Source organism: Neolamprologus multifasciatus, chromosome 11 (genome assembly GCF_963576455.1).
Source record: "Neolamprologus multifasciatus chromosome 11, fNeoMul1.2, whole genome shotgun sequence".
Classification (NCBI taxonomy): domain Eukaryota; kingdom Metazoa; phylum Chordata; class Actinopteri; order Cichliformes; family Cichlidae; genus Neolamprologus; species Neolamprologus multifasciatus.
Window position 1 is genome coordinate 32,115,207 of NC_140449.1, and position 21,500 is coordinate 32,136,706.

The window sequence follows — 21,500 nt, forward strand, 5'->3', positions numbered from 1 at the left end:
CAATCACACGCCAGGATTTATACCAAATTTATTGAAATATGTCTGTCTCTAAAATAACAAAAGAGAGTATTTACAATTTTTTTTTATCTTTAAGCTAGTGAGCTAAAAGCAGGGAATGCGGTTCAAGGTTAATGCCACTGACTCAAAGCAATAAATACATTAGACAATGTGTTTTATTTTGGACAAGTTAGTCATTCACATGGTCTCCCCATTGGTTATCACAATCTTTGATTCGCTTGAAAGGTATTTTAAACCAAACTACAGTATTAAGTTGAATTGCTGAACTATGTTGCTAGGCAACGGTACTTAAACAGGTGCACAGCTCTGCGTCCGAGCACGACAGAAACCCGTTTGGCCTTAAAAACTTCCCATACCTAGTTAGAGACAAACTTTACAGACAAACGTTACAAAGGCTCCATCTAAATTCATTATGACTGACACGTCTAGCGAAGTGAAATGTACTGACAGAATCCGAAATATACCGAAGGTAAGTCTATTTTAAGATAGCTTGTCCTGTGCTATCGTACTGCTATTGTATTGTTTTAGTAAAATAGACCTTTATTTCTCTAATATTAACCATACTGAACTTTTTTTTTTCTTTAATGCAGGCCGGGAAACTAATACCTCCAGGAGACAGTGTCAAAATCTGCTTACGAGAAGTGGAAAGAGTGAGTTCATTTTTATGTGTTTAGACGTGGCATTCAGAGCATCCGGAAGTGGGGATAATTATGGGAAAGTATAACTTCCAAGTGACCCCCCCCCCCCGAAAAATCACTTGAAGCTCTTTGGACGTCTCTATCTATTATCTCAATTTAAAACAGTTGTTTTACCTCTGTTGGGATTATTAATCTGATTTTTTTTTTTTAGACAAAATGTGTGAAATTGTGGGTTAACTCTTTCCCTGCAATTTTCAGCCCACGACTCCACCGGTGGTGAGGAAATTCCGCAATAGCAACCAGCCCGGACCAGGAACTATCAGAGTCCACATAGGGAAGGCAAATGACCCAGATGTTGGCAGCACTCTTGTTCATGGTGTCATCACCAAAGCACCCCTCACTGTGAGTATGAGCTTCCTGTTATTGTTAAAGGGACAACATTGGTAGTGGATTTAAGGCTCATATAACTTAAATGGAATTGACACAATAAATGAAATGGTATTTATATAGTGTAGAAAATTAAATATAATATAGTATATAAAATTTTCTGGACATACTGTATATTTTTTATTCCATACATACGGAATTTATTTATTGTGTTTTGTTTATACTGCTGTACATCTTTGATGTATGGTAGTACTACAATTTCCTTCACTATTTTACAAAGTATGACTGTGCAATCACAATAAAAAGTTACACTTGAACTAGCATATGTCTGTGAAGGTTCTCAGTCATCCAGGTCATTGTAGTCAAAAGAGCTTGCAAAGAAAAGCGTCTGGACTTCTTTAAGTTGCTTGAAGACGTTTCACCTCTCATCCGATCCTGGGGGGATATTCCCACTAGGTTTAAATATGGGACTCCCCACCATTTGACCTTAGAACTGAAGAAGCTTCTCGGTTCTAAGGTCAAACGTCTTCAAGCAACTCAAAGAAGTCCAGACGTTTTTCTTTCCAAGCTCCTTAGACTACGATGACCTGGATGACTGAGAACCTTCACAGACACACACATACAGTATCTGTGTTTTGGGATGCTCTTTTGGACTTGAGCACATATCAACTGAGATTGATAATGATCAACAAATTATAAGGGATGGAAAATATTAATGTAGGATTACTTAGAAAATGATCAACAACACTTGAAAAAGCACTGGCTCACCACTTACTGGCTTTGTTGTAGAATGAAAAAGCCTAATATTGGACCTTCTCTTCCATTTTTGTTCTTTTCTGACCTGCCTGTGTGCACATGGCACTAGAGGCGAAGCGGTGCAAGAGTGTGTATTTTTACGTTTGTATGTTGGAAGTAAAAACGACCTACCCCTGTCAGAGGCATTTATTGTACTGCGGTATTATAGTGGTTTCCCTAAGTAAGTCATTTGCTTTTTTCATGATTTTATGTTACCTCTCAAATGGAATTTTCCTAAGAAGCCGACATTGATGATGGTTTTTCTATTTGCTTTCTGGAGTTTTCTCTGTATTCACATCTGTTTTGTGATGTCACCGTGTTTGGAAGCTGGTGCACAATGTTGCTTTGAATAGAAAATTTAAAGTATACAATGACACATTTAGGATACTGACCGACAATAATTGTTTTACATCATTCCTACAGGGTGAAAGCTGGCTAAATCCATCCCCAAAGACCTTGTTCCAGCAGAAGTTACAAGAGCTAAGTGAATCTGTATATGCCTCAAATAAGAAGGCTCCTCTAGGCAGATCATGTGTCCAACGTTCTGAACTCCCCCCATTGTGTAATGAGAAAACTACATTTGGCGTAAAAACAGTAAAAGGTATGTATAACATTAAATAAGTCAAAAGCTAATAAAACAACAAGAAAGTGGGTTTAACCTCCTAAGACCCGAAACTCATGGCATGCATTTTTAATTTCTCTTTGCTATTTGAGCTGTTTGGGACCTGATGAATGTAAAAACAAAGGATTACGTGATTTTATTTTATTTTTTACCATACCATACCATACCACCTTTATTTATAAAGCACTTTAACATAAAACCAGAGTTCACAAAGTGCTGTACATGCTAATAGCATAAATAAATAAAATTAAAATGAGATAAGATAAGATAAAATAAATAACTAAAAATAAATAAATAAATAAAATAAAATAAATTTTTACCTGAGTTTTGTTTCTAAGAAAAATGAGATCCACATATGAGGACATTCACTTTAAATGTTGATAGAACAGTGGCAGTATAACGTCCTTGTAAGTGGAGGTCCCAGGAGGCTAAGTTTGTAATGGTTGTGTGCTGTCATTGAAACATTTTAAAACTTTTACATTTTTTGTTTTACATTCAAAGTTTTCTTATATTTATATATATTTCTTATATTTTCTGAATATCTCCCGTTCCTTTCATCAAGGTTTGGGTGTGCGTGAGATTATAAACCCTGCAAAAACAGCACAGGAGATAGAGAGGGAAGCTGAGGTGGCACATGATGCTTACATCCGTAGCCATAATGCCTATTTTGTTGGTAAGAATGAATAAAATCATACTATTGATGCTGTCTTTACTCTTTCCACTAACAGTCTATTTCTGGAATTCATTTCATCATTTTCACCACTGTGTGATTATCTCACTTCATTCCAGGTGAACAAATTAATAGAAATTATGACTGGACTCGTTACAGTAAAGACAGCAGGTTTGGGATCCTCACACCTCATTTCAACGATGGCCGTAATCTTGGCAAAACTCTTCGTTGGCTGGGTGAATCACAGAAGTAAGCACCGAAATAAAGTGTTTGTTTTTAATTTCCTTAACACTGCATATCTGCTCCTTGTCCTTCTAATTTAAAAAGTGAAAGCCAACTCGAATCGTTCATATTTTTTTCTTAGGTTTTACAATCCAGCTGCTTGGAAGAGATCTGGGAACAGAGAGAAGATAGCACAACAAATGGGCAAAACCATCGTCAAGTACTTTTTTTTTTTTTTTAACTGTCTGTAATGAAACATATGAGACCTGTAATTATCTCACTAAGATTTTATTTAATTTCCCATTTCTTTTCATGTTCTTCAGGAGAGAAAAAACGTTGCCCGTTCCGCCTGATCACACGTTTGGAATGGTCTTACCACCGGATGATTTTGGTAAGTTTTGTTTAAAAATGTTCTCCCGCCTTAAATACGGGAATATTTGGTGTGTCCTTAGAAAAAGCTTTTTCAGTTGAAGACAACAAATATTTCCTTTGCAGGCATTGGAGAGCTGATCTACTCCACAGATCCACGGCAGTACACGAGAGGCCAAGACAGACAGCACAGCCTGGTGAATGCAGTGAGGCATCACCTCAAGAAGGTCAACTTTGAAAACCTCCCCTCCTTGCTAAAGGCTTTCAGACATTATGACAAGGTATGAATAGACTCACAACAGGTTGCCAGCTTGTGTTTGATAAGTCAAAGTGCTGGTAGTAAGGAAGTCAAGCTGTTGGTTTTAAGATAAAGCCAGCGATGTGTGACTCTGTGGTAAGATGATTTTTAAAGTAATAGAGCTTTAATTCTCATTTTGCAGACTTGTGTCACACTTCTAAACACATACCGAAGTCTGTATGGGTTCAAAGGGTTGTTATTTACGAAACTAGAAACCAGTACCAAATATTTTGCCCATTGCCTGTCACGGTCCTGGGTCAGTGACCCAGTGTTTTGAGTTTCTTGTGCCTCTGAGTTTTTTGTATTATGTTCTTAGTTCTCTTTGTTGTCCCAGCTTATTCTTTAGTGTCTTAGTTTGGTTTTCTTGTATTCTGTTTAGTTCTCTGAGTATTTAGTAGCTGCCCTCTGAGTCTCTTTGTTGTTGGTATTGTCTGTGTTTCTTAGTTGCTCTGTCTCCCCTAGTCTAGTTTGCGTCTTCCTGTTTTACTTTGAAGGTCTGTGTCTCATGTGAGTGTATCCTACTTTGCTCCCTTGTCTCGTCAGTTCTGATTTCTCCCAGCTGTGCTCTCCTTCTGTGTCTCATTCCCCTCGTTACTTCCCAGTGTATTCTCTGTGTTTCTCTGAGTCAGTGTCGTGTCGTCCCTCTTGCTGTGTGGATCTCCCTGTGAGTTTTAGTTCATTGTTTCCCAGTTTAGCTTAATTCACTTTGTATGCTCGTTTTTCTGTGACCAGCAAATAAAGCTGTGCTTTTGAGTTCATCCCCTGAGTCTGAGTCCTGCACTTTGAGTCCTCATCTCCTGCCTGCCACACAGCGTTTCATGACATTGCCTACAGATTCTACATGTTCAAAATGTGTTTATAGGGATTATGAATCAGTTTTTTATGTTAATTACCAGAAAGGAAAGGGGATGATTGACAAAGAGGACCTGCGTGCAGTGTGTCATCAGTTCCAGCTGAACGTCAGTGAGTCGGTCCTGGATGAACTGATGGACTACTGTGACACAGACAAGGACGGGTTTATCAACTTTCTGGAGTTTGCCAACTTTCTCAACTGGAAGGACAAAATGCCCATCAACAGTCGAGAGCAGTGCATTATTACAAATGGTAAGAAGAAGGCAATTTAATCTTTCGGTTTATTTTATGCTTCTTCACAGAACTAAAACTGCACTGATACCACCGACAATATGGAATGCCAAAAGACGACAGATTTAAGTCGTTTTTACATTTTGGTCTGATTAATTTATCTGCAGAGCGTCAAACCAGCTCAGCTCCAGGTGACATAGAAAGAGTGACAGCACAGCTTCCTGCCTGTCGGTTGGTTGATCTTGAGGACTTGCAGCCTGTTGAGCCAGGCAGCTCACTGAAAACTCTTAGAAGCCTTAGGCAGACAAGGGCAGCCCCAGACCACTTCAGAACTACCTCCTCCCTCATCGGGGCTGCAGGTGCTGGTCCTTTCCCATCAGGTAAGTCAGGAGACTTTAAGCTGACAAATATGTTTTGCGCTTTTAAAGCCGCCTCTCGTTTTGGACAAGATTAAGGAAGGAATATACCATCTTCCTCATGACACAGTTCAAATCACTGTCGTACCAACTTATCAAAACCAGCCATTTTTAATAAAATCAAATACATGAGATATTTTAGATTGTGCATATTTGAAAACATCCTTTTGTATTTTAGAAATGTTTTACGTAGTTTGCTTACTTTTTACTCCCTTCCTTGTACATCATCTGGTCTCTTTAAATAGATGGACGTACATACGGGATCCCATCTGTGCGCTCAGATCTTCCAGCTCCTCGCATTAAAAGAGTCAGTGACAGAAACAATTATGGCGACACATCCACAGCTGGAGATCTTCTACATCCATCAGTTCATGCCCTGCAAGGTGTTTATGAGGAACATTTCTTCTGTCCTCGCAGCAAGGAGGAGGTACAGCCTATAGATGAGACTGGGGTGGCACTGTCTGTCTTTCAAATCTCACCATCTTTTATTATTTGTATGAAAAAGAACATTATTGTTATTATTATTTGCCGACAGAAACAATTTTACATTTTTTTTCTGACGCAGGAAAAAAGTTATTACAGCATTGTGTTTTTGAAGTTAAGATAAGTGAGATAAGTGATGCCTCTGTTAAAAAGTTATTACACTATAGGTCAGTTAATGCACAACAATGGGGTCTGTTCCATAAAATAAACACCACTGATGTGGGTAATCTCATTTACTGCATCAAAGTCTGGCCCATGTAATGTATCTGCCTAAGAAAGGCTTATGTCTGAGTTTTTCTTTTTTCTTTGTTTTTTTTTAAAGATCAATTCAGAATCTTTGCTGGCAGTAAGTCAAACTCATCTCTCATGGGTGCTGAACTCTGACCTCTGCCAGGGCTGCCTTTTGTCACCTTCATCTTTACTTTTGTAGATGATGTGGTTCTGTTGGCTTTATCGGACAGTGACCTCCAGCTTAGACTGGAGCAGTTCATGGCTGAGTGTTATGTGGTAGGAATGGGAATCAGCATGTCCAACTCAGAGACCATAGTTTTCAGCCAGAAATGGGTGGAATACCCTGTTGGGTCTCGAGACGAGTTGCTGATCATTATCAATCTCAGTTGATATGTGCTCAAGTCCAAAAGAGCATCCCAAAACACAGATACTGTGTGTTAATGTGTGTGTTTTGAATGTGCACAAAAGTAGCCTTATATCTTGTGTTCTTGTTAATGAGTGAGGGGAGAGTGGAGCGTGAGACTGACAAACAGATTGGGGCTGCAGAAACTGTACCAATCTGTTGTGGTGAAGAGAGAGCTGGGTGTAATAGTGAACCTGTCGATTTATTAGTCGATGTACATTTCTACCGACACTTATATCGTACCCGAAGATACAAGTGACAGAATGGAGTTTCTGTATAAGGATCGCTGAGATCTGCCTTTGGGATAGCAGCTTGGTTTTTCAAGTGGAACTTTTCATAACGAAAAGAGCCAGCTGAGGAGGTTCTAGGAGGTCTTCTATGAAAGATGTTTCAGGCATGTGCTACTGGGGGGAGGCCTTGGGGCAGACTGAGGATTTGCTGGAGAGATTTCATGTCTTGGCTGGCTTAGGAATGACTTGGTGTCATACATAAATACGTCTAAATGTGAAATGACTGAAGGCAGGGCTCTAGAGTGTGACCAGTTTGGTCGCAAATGTGACCAAATTTTTCAATTTCATGTGTACGTTTGAAAGTACAGGTGGATAGAGAGAGGTGAGTGGCTGGAATAAAGCGATATCGATTCATTAAATCTTGAATCGACTTTTGAATATAAATGTATTTTGCCAGAAACGGCAGAATCTCAGGTTAAAGCTCACAAAACTATATGAACAACCACCAAACAGTAAATGAGAGCAGGTAAACGGATTCCACACAAAGACGTAAACACAGAGCGTGGACCCGACGCATCAGAATCAGCTTTCTCTGTCTCGGCTTTCTCACCTGACAGCATGGACACGCCGTCGGGGCTGAAAGCCGACAGCTCACTGTTTCTGAAACATCGGCAGGTCTGCTTTGTGTTTACGTCTTTTTTGTGCTAGATTCTGAGCTGCAGGTTTTGTCTCTCTCCAACCAAATTCACTGAACCAGCAGCAAAACAAGACCCAAACTACGCTTCACATTTAATAAATGTCGTCATGAATTTCTTCTTACCTTTGCTGTTTTGTTGTTGTTTTGGTTTATTTTACTTAGACTTTCTCATCAGAGGTCATTTAATTTCTGCTGTTCAATACTGAAGAAATTTAAACTTTTTAAAATTATGCAAAATATGCATAATTACTACTGCAGTATATTTTCAAGGTTATCTGCTAGAAAAATCCAGGCCAGGAAAATCTCCTTCATGTTTTTCTGTGTTTTATCCTCAGTTATTTTGATACAAAGGCATCTGCTGCTGTGATGCTACACCTCTGATAAAGTCTCACATGTATCAGTACTGATAAATGATCAGAATTATAATATTTCAGACTGTCTGGGTCAAAATTCAATCTGATCGAATCGGGACCTTGTCATTCGGAATCGAATGGATTATAGAAATCAGTGACGATGCCCAGCCTTAGTCAGTAGCCTAGGCCTGACAGAACTGCATGTAGGTGTGGGTAATAAGAAAAGATGAAAAGAACTATTGATAACTTTTTTGTTAAGTTAAGGCTTGATCTGTCTGAAATTCATAGCCAGTGCTCTGACACGGAGCCATCAATCTCTGAACGCTGAAAAAGCAGCAGTGTATCCAGAAAACACATTATATGCTGCGATAAATGCACTGCCCAAGTGTCCCCTCTCCTCACTGCCTTTCAGTGGCAGGCAGCAGCAAACAGGTCGTCAAAGGAGGCCAATGTGATGATTAAGTTTAACATTGTCTACAATATTGCCAAAGAGTGCCAAAGCATTTTAAGCACAAGCACTTTTTCAGTAACTTATCTTTCTTGTAGAACTGTCCTCCAAATAATGAACTTTGTGTTGATAAGATTGTTAGTTAATCATTTGAAAATCAATATTGTCTGTATGGACAGCAATTTTCCCCCCAAAAAAGTGCAAAGTGTAAAACTGCGGTGTTAAGAGATGCAGTTAAAAAATTTGGGTGCTCTTAAATTTTGTGCTGGTGCGCCTAAGAAAAGTCGCACCAGCACAACCGTGGCAACAAGTTAGTCTAGAGCCCTGGAAGGTGTAGAAATCCAGTATAAAATGCAAATGAAATGGTGAAAGTAATCAGGAGTCCTTCCAGAGAGTCAGAAAAGAAGTACCAGAAAGTGCAGTTCCTCTAAGACCACTTAAGGCTGGCTTCAGAAGTGTGTCAGCTCCTCTAGAATCTCATGTTTAAAGTAGAGCAGATATAAACCATTTTGGTATCCACAGCTAATTTCTCGCTTTATTAGAACATTTTTAAAAATAACTAGTTTAAACTGTAAGCGCCAAATGTAGGATTAATTAAGTGCATGGCTGCTCTGAGTGTCACGTAGGTGCCAAGACACTCTTCTAACCTCAATTAATTCAAGTTACTGAACAAGACAGTCCAAGAGGTCTCTACTCGTGATTTTTCAGTTAAATTGAAGTAAGATTTTTTTATGTTAGCACTAATTAACAATCTGTGGATGCAGCTTACTAAGTCAGGTTGGTAGCATTAGCTAATAGCGTAGCCCCCCCTCACTCTTGTCCATTTACGAGCCATTCTGGTTCCAAACACATAACCAAAGATTCGACAAACAAAATACCAACCCCGATCCGTCAAAGTTACAGTCTATAGTCCAGTCCAGTCTTTTATACATATTATGGTCTTTCTGTTATCAGTCTGCCAGATTTAAAAATATTTTACCATAGAGAGTTGGGGGCTGCCAGACTCCATTTATGAAAGAATAACAGAGCGATGACAGTGATGAGTAAGAAATGGCAGACAACAGTGTGCCTGAGCAGCTTCACTGCTTGACTTCATTGCTTGAATCTTTCTTACTGTCACTGACATATTTCTTACAGATTGCAACGATCTTCAGGAATGCTGGTGTGAATATTTCGGAGAAGACGTTTGAGGAAGCCTGGGAACTCGCGTCAATGAAGCAACCGACCAGGGAGGTTTGTGTGGAGAATTTCCGCAACGTTCTCAGGGAAATAAAAGCAATGTAATACCGAAGGTTTTTTTTTTTTTTTTTTTTTTTTTTTTTTAACACAACAATTTTCCTCATCCATAGAAGTTTGTCCTTCTCAGAAAAAAATGTTTTAGTTTGTTAGGAAACCTTTTTTTAAACCACCATTCTCATAATTCTCACAGCTTATTGTCAGCTAAAGTATTTTTTTAAGAGCAGGAAAGAACGCTGTTTGCATTTCCTCTGTCTTTGCAACAGGGGAACTTGCAGTGCATTTAAATGATTTCAGAGTCAGCTATGAAAGATCTGCATTAATATGAAAATATTCCAAAGAGACTGAGTTAAATTTGAATCCTTTTTGTGCAGCTACAACCTTCAACAAAACAAACTACTGCTGATGGAAACTGCATCTTCTACACAATCGCGTGTTCTATATTTTATGGATAAAGATCTACTTACCTGAATTAAAATTAAAATGTAAAAATATATAAAAAGGACGCAAGAAATGAAACTGTTTTTAAAAATCTTGACCTATTTTTTGGATTAAGGCTTTGTAGGTTGCTGCCTTTTAAGCTATTTAATGAATTTGCTGGAAGCCACTTAACAGTTTCTGGCAGAACACCCGTTCAAAAAGGAGGTTATGTGAAGAGACATACTGCACTTGCTGTGGTATTTGATTTTATTTTTTTCACTATATGGAATTATTTCTTGCGTCATTGAATTGGTCGTATGCAATGTTACGCTGAAGACCTGAGATGTTCTTTGAAGCTCTATTTTCATCACTGGGAACAGCAACAAACAACTTATCTCCTTTATGCATCAGAGCAGATTTTACAGCCATTAAGCACATTTTTTACTTTAGGCACTCTTGAGATTTCCTCAGAGAGCACACACAGGTGTACTTTTTTATACCAAACATCACAGATTTTTGGGTCCCATTCAAAACTTGTTTTGATCTATAGTTTGTTTATCTTGCCTGAATATCGTGTCTGTATCAGTATAACAAAAGTGCACACACGCAAATGAACATCAGAGAAATTGTGATGCTGAGTGGCATAAACCGTTTTAATCAAAAATACTTCATTGTTCAATTGTTTTGATTTTTAAAAAAAAAAAAAACACTGATCATGTTTCGGGCTTTGTATGAAGTTGATGTCACCCATCATTTGCACATTTGCCACGTCAGCATTTCAGCATTATGTCAAAATTGTTCAGATTGTAGTGAGGTTTCTATCCACTGATCAGTGTTCAGGTGCTTCAGTAGTTCAGTCCCTGGACCCTTCGGCTGTATCCCAATTCAGGATCTGCAGCCTTAAAGTACGCAGCCTCAACAATCCTCAAGGGCCGCGTACTTAAAGACCGCTAAGGCCGGAAGTGCGAGGCTTGTGAAATGGGACGGTCTAGCCTCCGTTGTGCTGCCCAGGTTGCCTAGCAACCATGATACTAACAGCTGGAAACGTTTCATACAGCTTTGTGTGACAGAAATGAAGGAGAAAATCTTTTGTTCATTTGTTTGTTTGTTTCTACATGAGCTTTGATCATTCTCTGTAAGATTAAGCTCAGCTATTGAACGGCGTATATTTTAAAGTAAAGGCTTTAAAACCAAGTTAGTACAAACGTCACTAATGTCACATAACTTTGCCGACATGTGACCAACAGTAATGTTTCAATGTTCTTCGTTATTAAACATTTGCACATAAATAAGTGAAATAATATTCAGTACTTAAAGTTTACTCTTCGGGTGCCCCTCATCCGCCGTTTTTTTTCGGCAAAATTATCCACACCCACCGCCGCGCTATGCATTCTGGGATATGTTGGGCCACGAAGTCTACACCGCCACGTCCTTAAAAATCAGGGTCGTGAAGGACTCATGTGAGGGACGCATTTTGAGCAGCCTTCGAATTGGGACAGCCTTCGTCGCGTCACTGTGACGTAATCGGCCTTAAAATGCGGCCTTTAAGGCTGCAGACCCTGAATTGGGATACAGCCTTCATGTGCTGATGTGACTACTACATTGCAACTTGCTGCTAGTAGTTGCCAACCCTCTCAAATGGCATCAGTATATGTTTAAGTGAATGAAAATCAAGTTGCGTGTTTTTAGGCGTGCTTTGTTTGAGCAAACATTTTCTGTTTATTGGAAACAACATGCCACCCTTTGTTGGCATATAATAAGCTGCTGTGAAGCAGTGTTCAGTTATGATTAAAATGTAGCTGTCAGTAAATACTAAGTATGTTCTCTGAATCTTATCACTTTTTTTCTGTCTAGAAGTAGTATTAACTTTGATTTCCACACATATTTATCCCTTAATTCTATTAATCAACCTTATAATGAGACTCTGACAGAGACAGCACAATGAATCTGTAGCGTCCTGGAGCTGGGACACATGCAAACATACAAATACACATTAAAGAAAGCATGAGGAATTGTTTGCAATCTGCTTCGCTAACCAGATTAATGAACTAGTTGGCGTCTAGCCTGGACTGATTCACACGTCAGAACATACAAAAACAAAACAATAAAATAACTAATAAAAACATTAGCTTTTGTATATTCACCACTTGTTTATGTTTTCTTGTTAATTTCCATTAAAGTGAGTGATGCACAGGCATGTTAAATTGTTTAATGTACTCTCACCATATCCATGAGCATATTGACACGTGCTAAGCTAACCACACTCATTTAATCCCATTATGACGCGGTGAGATGCTTGACTGGAACTATGAAAAAAAATTAAATAAATAAAAATCCCCCACGCAAACTTCCGCAGACCCTGCGTATTACCATGCAGGAAAATTAGACTAATCCTCAGCGTGTTTCATTATGCATGAATTAGCGGACGCTAATGACAGAATCCTCTCTGTTTGTCAGATATGTTGTCAACATTAATAATACTGCAGCAAGCTTTAACAGAATTGGATGACACGCAACATTCACGAGCCTGTCAAATGTGATGTCTTCGACAAGTGACACATTGCTGGCAGTGACTGTGGGCACAAACACAAGCTAAGGTGGAGAATTTTACGGCAGAATTAGTCATTCTTGCTTGGAGCAAAACGGTACTATTATAACTATTTTCATTTTGTACAAGATTTGTGTTATGCTCGCTTTGGCCCATCAAGAACTGGCTTCAACTTTGTCACTGGCAGCCATCTACTAGAACATATGTCCCTTTCTGCTTGCTACAGAAAGTGGATTTTCTTCCCTGATGCTTTTTTTTTTATCACTAACAGAATCCCGGTATTAGTTGAATACAAGAATACAGATCTAATATTAACGAAGTTTTCTCTTGGCCTTTATATTAGTCACTTGTGGGAAAAACTATTCTGCAGTGCTCCACAAAGTACCAAAGTACTCCACAAATTTGGCACTGCATGTCTGCACAAGTATTCAAAACCTACTTTAGCAACAATTTAACCACTGACAGGTGGGATTTCAATGTGTTGTTCTAGTTGCTGATGAAGCTGCAAGCAGAAATGAATAAAGAAAAAGAAATGCTAAACTGAAGTGCAGTGTGAAACCTGAGCTATTACCTCACATGGATTACTTTTACATACACTGACTTTATTATTTTAAACTTTGGCCACTCTAGCAGTATATATAAGGCAGGAAGTAAGGAGCATAAGCCCTTAGGTTTTCTTTAAGGCTTTTTAATGTGGGGATAAGAAACTGCAGAGGCAACCATTAGTGTAGAGCAGGGGTGTCAAACTCCAGTCCTTGAGGGCCGATGTCATGTCAAACTTGTAAATGTGTCCCTGTTGCAAAACACCTGAAAAAATGTAGCAGGTCTTTAGCAAGACTCTGTAGAACTTGAATGCATGCTGAGGTGGCAGCCCCTAATGTACAGTGGGGCAAAAAAGTATTTAGTCAGCCACCGATTGTGCAAGTTCCCCCACTTAAAATGATGACAGAGGTCAGTAATTTGCACCAGAGGTACACTTCAACTGTGAGAGACAGAATGTGAAAAAAAAAGAAAAAAAAAAAAAAATCCATGAATTCACATGGTAAGATTTGTAAAGAATTTATTCGTAAATCAGGGTGGAAAATAAGTATTTGGTCAATAACAAAAATACAACTCAATACTTTGTAACATAACCTTTGTTGGCAATAACAGAGGTCAAACGTTTACTATAGGTCTTTACCAGGTTTGCACACACAGTAGCTGGTATTTTGGCCCATTCCTCCATGCAGATCTTCTCAAGAGCAGTGATGTTTTGGGGCTGTCGCCGAGCAACACGGACTTTCAACTCCCGCCACAGATTTTCTATGGGGTTGAGGTCTGGAGACTGGCTAGGCCACTCCAGGACTTTCAAATGCTTCTTACGGAGCCACTCCTTTGTTGCCCGGGCGGTGTGTTTTGGATCATTGTCATGTTGGAAGACCCAGCCTCGTTTCATCTTCAAAGTTCTCACTGATGGAAGGAGGTTTTGGCTCAAAATCTCACGATACTTGGCCCCATTCATTCTGTCCTTAACACGGATCAGTCGTCCTGTCCCCTTGGCAGAAAAACAGCCCCATAGCATGATGTTTCCACCCCCATGCTTCACAGTAGGTATGGTGTTCTTGGGATGCAACTCAGTATTCTTCTTCCTCCAAACACGACGAGTTGCGTTTATACCAAAAAGTTCTACTTTGGTTTCATCTGACCACATGACATTCTCCCAATCCTCTGCTGTATCATCCATGTGCTCTCTGGCAAACTTCAGACGGGCCTGGACATGCACTGGCTTCAGCAGCGGAACACGTCTGGCACTGCGGGATTTGATTCCCTGCCGTTGTAGTGTGTTACTGATGGTGACCTTTGTTACTTTGGTCCCAGCTCTCTGCAGGTCATTCACCAGGTCCCCCCGTGTGGTTCTGGGATCTTTGCTCACCGTTCTCATGATCATTTTGACCCCACGGGATGAGATCTTGCGTGGAGCCCCAGATCGAGGGAGATTATCAGTGGTCTTGTATGGCTTCCATTTTCTGATGATTGCTCCCACAGTTGATTTTTTCACACCAAGCTGCTTGCCTATTGTAGATTCACTCTTCCCAGTCTGGTGCAGGTTTTTCTTTTCCTGGTGTCCTTCGAAAGCTCTTTGGTCTTGGCCATGGCGGAGTTTGGAGTCTGACTGGTTGAGGCTGTGGACAGGTGTCTTTTATACAGATGATGAGGTCAAACAGGTGCCATTCATACAGGTAACGTGTGGTGGACAGAAAAGCTTCTTACAGAAGACGTTACAGGTCTGTGAGAGCCAGGGATTTTCCTTGTTTGAGGTGACCAAATACTTATTTTCCACCCTGATTTACGAATAAATTCTTTACAAATCCTACCATGTGAATTCATGGATTTTTTTTTTTCACATTCTGTCTCTCACAGTTGAAGTGTACCTCTGGTGCAAATTACTGACCTCTGGCATCATTTTAAGTGGGGGAACTTGCACAAACGGTGGCTGACTAAATACTTTTTTGCCCCACTGTAAGTGTTTGGAAAAATGTACTTCTAAAAAGTACTTTTATTGCACCATGCTCATTCACTCATGAGCTGCTGTAACATGAATCAAATGACTGAATTGCTACCTCAGCATGCAGTCAAGTTGTGTAGAGTCTTGCTAATGACCTACTAATTTTATTCAGGTGTGTTGCAGCAGGGAGACATTTACAAGTTTCATGACATCAGCCCTGGAGGGCTGGAGTTTGACACCTCTGGTGTAGAACAAATGGAATCTGTTGGGTCCTGATTTTCATCAGGGAAAGGACAGAAATTGGTGATGTAGTTTATAGATAGAACATACTGGTACTCAGACACCAATCAGATCATTATTACTTCTTAGTTTCTAGAAAAATACCTGTGTATCTCCATCATAATTTGTAGTTTATTTTTCAGATTTAATAAAAATAACTTTTGGAATGTGATAAAAGATATCATGGTTACAGCTGTAATACAATGACAAATGACCAAACTCAATTTAATAAAGCATGTAGTTGAAAGGTCCCAAAAAAATAAGCATGTACATGAAATTGGTCAATGATCCAGAAAATAACTTCAATCTGTTCATATACTGTTTTTGTCTTTGGAGTGTCTATTAAAGGGATAACATTTTCAATAGGAAAACACAAACGAGATAGTCAACAGACCATAAGAACAGTAATGGTGAAGCATATACAGAATCTCATTTAAAAACACCTGACGGGGGTCGACAGGTGATTCAGAGAGACTGTACAGTACCACTACTTCTAGGCTACGTCCACACGTACACGGGTATTTTTGAAAACGGAGATTTTCCGTTTTCGTTTTAAAAAATAATCCCGTCCACACGTAAAGGCAGAAATGAAGGAAAACGCTGCTAGGAACATGCCAAAGCAGCAGGTGGCGCTATATTCCTAACCGTGCAGAAATGTTGGCCAATCAGAAGTCTAGAAGCCTCGGTGGAAAAAAGTAAACAAAGCTGGGGCAAAGAGGCAGAACCGAGTCGTATGTGTGGAGGGACAGTAACTGTGTGTGTGTATATGTAAGCATTTAAACACTGCAGAGAGAACAATTAACAGTAACAGTATTGTAGAAATTCATTTCACCGAAACAATAACGTGGCGCACAGTGTGACGTCAGAAAAGGCGCACACCTTTGACGCTGCGTTTTCTCCGTTTTTCTTGTCCACACGTAAATGCAAAAACGGAGTTTTCAAAAAAATCCACCCTGGCCGGAGTTTTTAAAAATCTCCGTTTTCAGTGACCAAAAACGCCGTTTACGTGTGGACGAAAGGTGCAAACGCATAGAAAAATCTGCGTTTTCAAAAATACCCGGGTACGTGTGGACATAGCCAAAGAAAAACCATCAAGTAGTACTCAGTGTCTGCACAGCTCCAGCACTCTGGGTCCCATTTAATGTGATCCAAATGGAAAATGATCAGTACAGTTTCTCACTTTGAAGGTTGCCTTCCATAGGAAAGCAAAAAATGACAAATCTGAGCAAAGCTGAGTCAGATTATTCAGCTAGTTTCCAGTGCCAGTGCCAAACAGTAGTAACAGTCCAGTCAGAAGAGGCTCCCTTCGTCAGCTCTCGGTGGAATCTGCGACGAGACAAAGCAAAGATGGTTTTAAAAACTTCCCACACTGTTAATCATGCACATCCTAGATTAGTAGTACAAGTTTATTGAAAGTGCTGAAAGAAAAGATGGACCGACTAACCCTGACATTCAAACTAAGTTTTGGTTCTTGTCTCTCCTTGAAAATAATTGTATATAATTCTGAAAATGGCGCCTGTTTCATGCCAAACTGTCGGTTTCGTGTGAGCCTTCAGGATAACATTTGAAGTGTAACAGGATTTCTCAGAGAGGATTTTAAGACCTGGAACAATAGGACAGAGAATCTGGCTAACTAGATAGGTGGGTATTAGGTAGAATAGCCACACACTGTGGTCCAACAACTGGATTACTGGCTGAGAACAGAAAGAGGCTTTGACTGTTAGCACTGTGTGGGTGTGGAATGATTTGTCTTTTTGTTTAACCAGCAAACTTTATTGAAGAATTTAACATACTCAGAGCTGGATTCCAAACTACAAGAAGTTAGTAGACCTTTGCAGTGAAGGAATTGCAGTTATGCCAATGTTTCTTAACACTTTAAGGCAAAAAAAAAGGAGCCACAATTCTTTGTTGATATTTGGTGAAATAATAGAAAATAAAGTTACGAGTTACTGCTTATCCTTTAAAGTCAAAAGCACAGAATAACAAAGGTTTATGATGTGGCATCAGATTTCTGCACAGCCAGGTTGCTTTCAAAGAAAAAAAAAGATTGATTTGCTTCGTTTCAGGTATGTGACGGTAGTGTGTGTTGTTCTAAACACTGACCAACAGACACAACTGTGCCTGAATGCATCATATATCAACAGTGACAGGGGACTAAAAGTTGCTGCCTCTCAGTTTGTTTTTTCACACATCATCCCTGCACACATCGTGTGATAGAAGAACCAGTCACATGACCATTCAAGTACACTGAACATGCATCTGCCATCGTAAACAGGAAGCTGAAGCTGTTTGATTTCTTGATGGGGAGGAAGAACCATGATGGTATAAATGAATCCCTTTGCCTAGATGCATGATTTTAAAGAATGGTTACATAAAGTGACTAGCAGCACGAGGAGATGATGACTGTGAAAAGAGCGTAATACACTGATAAGATTTTCAAACTCTTAGTAGCTTAGCAGCATTTCCAAAAGTCTCCGTTTTAAAGGTCCATAAGCACCGCAGTAGTGTGGCTGTTGGTCATAAACCAACCTGCAAATTCAGAGTCTAAAATGAATCAACACAGAAACGTAATAAACTGCAGATCCTCACATGGCCACTGTGGCTGGCTCCAAAAGAACATGATATTTGACTCCAGGGATATTACAGTGCGCCCCAGGGTGGCTGTGACTACAATGTAGCTTGCCATCAACAGTGTGTGACTGTGTGTGTGAACGGGTGGGTGACTGGATGTGTAAAGCACTTTTGGGTCCTTAGGGACTAGTAAAGCGCTATACAAATACAGGCCATTTTTACCATTTCATATATCTCTGGATGCTGGTGAAGCTCAAATTTAACTGTGTGGGTGATTTGGGGCAGGTTTGATTTGAGTGTAGTGGTTAACACATTCACCTAATGAATGAAAGATCACACAAATCCCTGGGAGGAAGCACACTTGGACGTCTAGCAAAAAAATTCAGCCAAATCAAACATTTAGATCCATTTGTTATGGCGATCATAAGGGAGCTCCAAAAGAAGCTTCTATCTGTCAAATATTATTAACAACTATATTACATAAATATAGGCAGCACGGTGGTTAGCACTGTTGCCGTACAGCAAGAAGGTCCTGAGTTCAATTCCAACATCAGGCTGGGGGTCTTTCTGTGTGGAGTTTGCATGTTCTCCCCGTGTTTGCGTGGGTTCCCTCCGGGTACTCCGGCTTCCTCCCACCGTCCAAAGACATGCAGCTTGTGGGGATAGGTTAATTGGATAATCCAAATTGTCACTAGGTGTGAATGTGCGAATGAATGTGAGTGCGAATGGTTGTCTGTCTCTGTGTGTTGGCCCTGCGACAGACTGGCGACCTGTCCAGGGTGTACCCCGCCTCTCCTCTCGCCTCTCGGTGACATCCCAGTGAATATGTTCATCTGTTATATAGTCTATGCCACAATTCTAAAAAGTTTTTAAAAACAAAAATGACCCCGAAAATGAGTTTTTAAAGCAAATTGAAAGCAGAAATAATTGTTTTACCCTTTTTTTTCCTACCAGTACTATTTTTGTTTCTTACTTTCAAGTGACTGAAGTAGCAGTAGAAATATACATGTCACTTTTGCCACTTTCCCCAAGAGAGGCATTAAATACAACACAGACCCTCGTCCATGTGATCCTTCTGAACATTTCACTGTTATTCTTTCTGCATTTACTGTAAAAACCTTCAACTCACCACCAGCAGCTCTGCTCCCCTCCCAACAAAAACAGACCTGCTGTATGCTGGAAGGCCTGCAGGTAGCTTTGAGCTTTTGCCAACATAAAATTATCTCTAAGCAAATATTTGTACACTTTAATTTTGCATCAGCATAGACGTAAAGCAAACAAAGATTTTGGCACATTTCAGCAAATTAATGATCAAAAGTTTTCTTTAAGCAAAGAAAGAGCAGACATAGCTTCAGCTCTGCTAACATGCCAGAGCTGAATGAGGAAATATTTGTTTCTAAGCCATGCTTCTGGATGATTGGCTTGTTTGTGATGTTGACAGATGACGAGATGAGTGCTTACTCATAAACAGCAGTTACAATTTTCTTCTGTGGGCCGCCGTCTTCACTGGATCCCACTTTGAAGATTTTTGTACCCTCGGGGTCATCGGGTCCTTCATGTGATGACAGGATCCAAAATCTCATGACGATGTAGCAAAACTTCCTACCTGCAAGAAAACAGACAGAAATCAGAGTCCGTCCTGCGGTTCGTATCACTTCCTCATCCCATGTTCTGATTTCACAAACTGACCATACTGATCAAAGACGACAGAGATGTCCTCTGGAAGCACAAATACAATATCATCCATTTGGACACCGAGCTGCTTCCTCTGAGCATCAGTGAGAGACCCGCACCTCTTCTCAACATATTCCAACATCTGGAAGGAAAAACGAGACGATTATTACTAAAAAAGACTGAAAGTGGGGGAAAAAAAGTCTTAATTTGACATAAATACTAAATGTTAGATTTTATTAACACTAACAGTTTGATACAGTCCTGTACTGTCTGTGTGGGACAGTCTCAACAAAGTCAGCTTTTTTAATACACCTTTATGTCTTTGATGTGTTACCTCATTGGACACTATCCCCTTTAGCTCATGATATCTGCCGTTGGACATCTTGTTGGAGACATGAACCAAGGCCTGGAATGGATGAGGAACAAAAAGGTGGCTTATTCTCTTTAACCACAGTATTTAATAAAAAGCCGCGATAGAAGTGTGTGTTTGCGTCTTTAAAACGGGTTTACAACCTGCCATGTTGCCTCGGGCTGGGTAATAACCAGAAAAATAAATAAATACACAATCTTAAAAGTCTCTAGTTGAAACTGTAACTGCTCTGCTGCTTTCAGTCGTGTTATGTGTTCTTCATTAGCACAATGAACCTGCCCCGTTTTCACCTTGGCAGGTTCATTGCGTGGGGGTGGTTGTTGCTCAGAAGAGCAGGTCATCCACTAATCAGAAGGTTGGTGGTTCAATCCCTGGTGCGTGTGCATTCACTGAAGGTGGAAAGCATTTGTTTATGGGGGGGGGAAAATGCTTGGGGGTGGGACAATACTGCTATTAAAAAAAGTAAAGCTGAAGATAAACAGGCTGATGAAGGTCACGTGATGTGATGCAAATTTTAGCACAGAGCAAAATGTTATTTAGCGAGGTATAGTTTAATGTGGTGTTGTCCCACCTACGTTATCCAATCCATGACCTCTTGATGTCCTAGTATCAGATGTAAACGTGTATTTACTACTAAAGGTAACTCTTTCAAACAATGGTCCATATAAAGCATGAAAAATTTGCTTTTTATTATTGACAGTACTGATGAAAAAGTAAAACGGCCTGTCGGTAGTTACCTGCTTCACACCTCTTTCAAACTCCTCAGAGTTGACGTCAAAGTACAGATCGAGTGCAAACATGATGACCTTACACCTGATCCATGTGATCGGGTCTGGAATGCCGACCACGGAGATAGCGGGCCGGCGGCCGGAGCTCTCCTCGGGCCCGTCAGCTCCATGCTGCGAGCAGAACAGTCTGTGTTTCACACCGGCGAACACGAGACTCCGTCCGCACAGCCTCCGGCCCGGCGCCGCGGTGTAAAGACGCACGGGACGCACGACCGGACCGTCCCACTGCCGGTGCGCAGCCGGCTGCTTGCAGCTGTTCTTGCGGGCACAGACCCCCGCTGTACAGGCTACGAGGCCGCCGAACTCCCGGCATGCGGCGAGGCTGCTGATCCGCTGCATCAGAGCGGGAAGGACACAGCGTTAAGGCTCCGTGTCCACCACAGACCGGGGCGACAGCCTCCATCCACACTGCAGCTTCTTGTAACCTTATGCAACTCACCCCATATTGTACCCATAATGCCTATGGTGAAAACGACGTACACATAACAGTGCTGCTTTCAAGAACTGTTGGAAATTTTACTATCGGAGCAGTTAGTTTGGCCCAATGACTGTGTGTGTTTGGCCTTGCCTGTGCTGGAGTTCGTCTTCGCTTTCACAGAACTAGCACTCGGTCTGCTGCTGTTTACTTTGAACAATCACTACAGCATTGTTACATTTTTATAAATGTTTTTATTGCTTTGAAGTCTTAGACTCTTGAACTATGCTGTCCTACAAGTTAGTATGCTAAACAGCACATATAATGATCATATTCAACTTTTCAATAACG

General features: G+C 40.3%; 2 protein-coding genes across 2 annotated transcripts; one reads left to right on the forward strand and one right to left on the reverse strand.

Moving 5' to 3' along the window:
• The first annotated feature begins 78 nt into the window (after positions 1–78).
• Positions 79–15,879, forward strand: efhb (EF-hand domain family, member B). The gene is made up of 14 exons (XM_085178304.1): positions 79–487; positions 609–668; positions 915–1,058; positions 2,262–2,439; positions 3,023–3,133; positions 3,250–3,379; positions 3,495–3,572; positions 3,676–3,743; positions 3,848–4,002; positions 4,916–5,123; positions 5,270–5,482; positions 5,764–5,945; positions 9,501–13,451; positions 15,072–15,879. Exons 1-13 carry the CDS (start codon positions 431–433, stop codon positions 9,645–9,647), a joined length of 1,731 nt encoding a protein of 576 aa, XP_085034430.1. The 5' UTR covers positions 79–430; the 3' UTR covers positions 9,648–13,451; positions 15,072–15,879.
• LOC146509034 (m-AAA protease-interacting protein 1, mitochondrial) lies at positions 15,456–21,204 on the reverse strand. Its single transcript, XM_085178316.1, has 5 exons — positions 20,684–21,204; positions 19,911–19,982; positions 19,592–19,718; positions 19,364–19,508; positions 15,456–16,657 (listed from the first exon to the last, which is right to left on the reverse strand). The coding sequence occupies exons 1-5, from the start codon at positions 21,071–21,073 to the stop codon at positions 16,573–16,575; spliced, it is 819 nt and encodes a 272-aa protein (XP_085034442.1). The 5' UTR covers positions 21,074–21,204; the 3' UTR covers positions 15,456–16,572.
• Between the last annotated feature and the right edge of the window lie 296 nt (positions 21,205–21,500).

Excerpts from the sequence above, each read along its gene's own strand:
- LOC146509034 (XM_085178316.1), bottom strand. The coding sequence starts at position 21,073 with ATGCAGCGGATCAGCAGCCTCGCCGCATGCCGGGAGTTCGGCGGCCTC. Across the intron at positions 19,983-20,683 it reads TTGAAAGAGGTGTGAAGCAG|GCCTTGGTTCATGTCTCCAA; the intron begins GTAACTACCGAC and ends CATCCATTCCAG. Across the intron at positions 19,509-19,591 it reads TGTCGTCTTTGATCAGTATG|GTAGGAAGTTTTGCTACATC; the intron begins GTCAGTTTGTGA and ends GTTTTCTTGCAG.
- efhb (XM_085178304.1), top strand. The coding sequence starts at position 431 with ATGACTGACACGTCTAGCGAAGTGAAATGTACTGACAGAATCCGAAAT. Across the intron at positions 669-914 it reads GCTTACGAGAAGTGGAAAGA|CCCACGACTCCACCGGTGGT; the intron begins GTGAGTTCATTT and ends TGCAATTTTCAG. Across the intron at positions 5,946-9,500 it reads GTCCTCGCAGCAAGGAGGAG|ATTGCAACGATCTTCAGGAA; the intron begins GTACAGCCTATA and ends TATTTCTTACAG.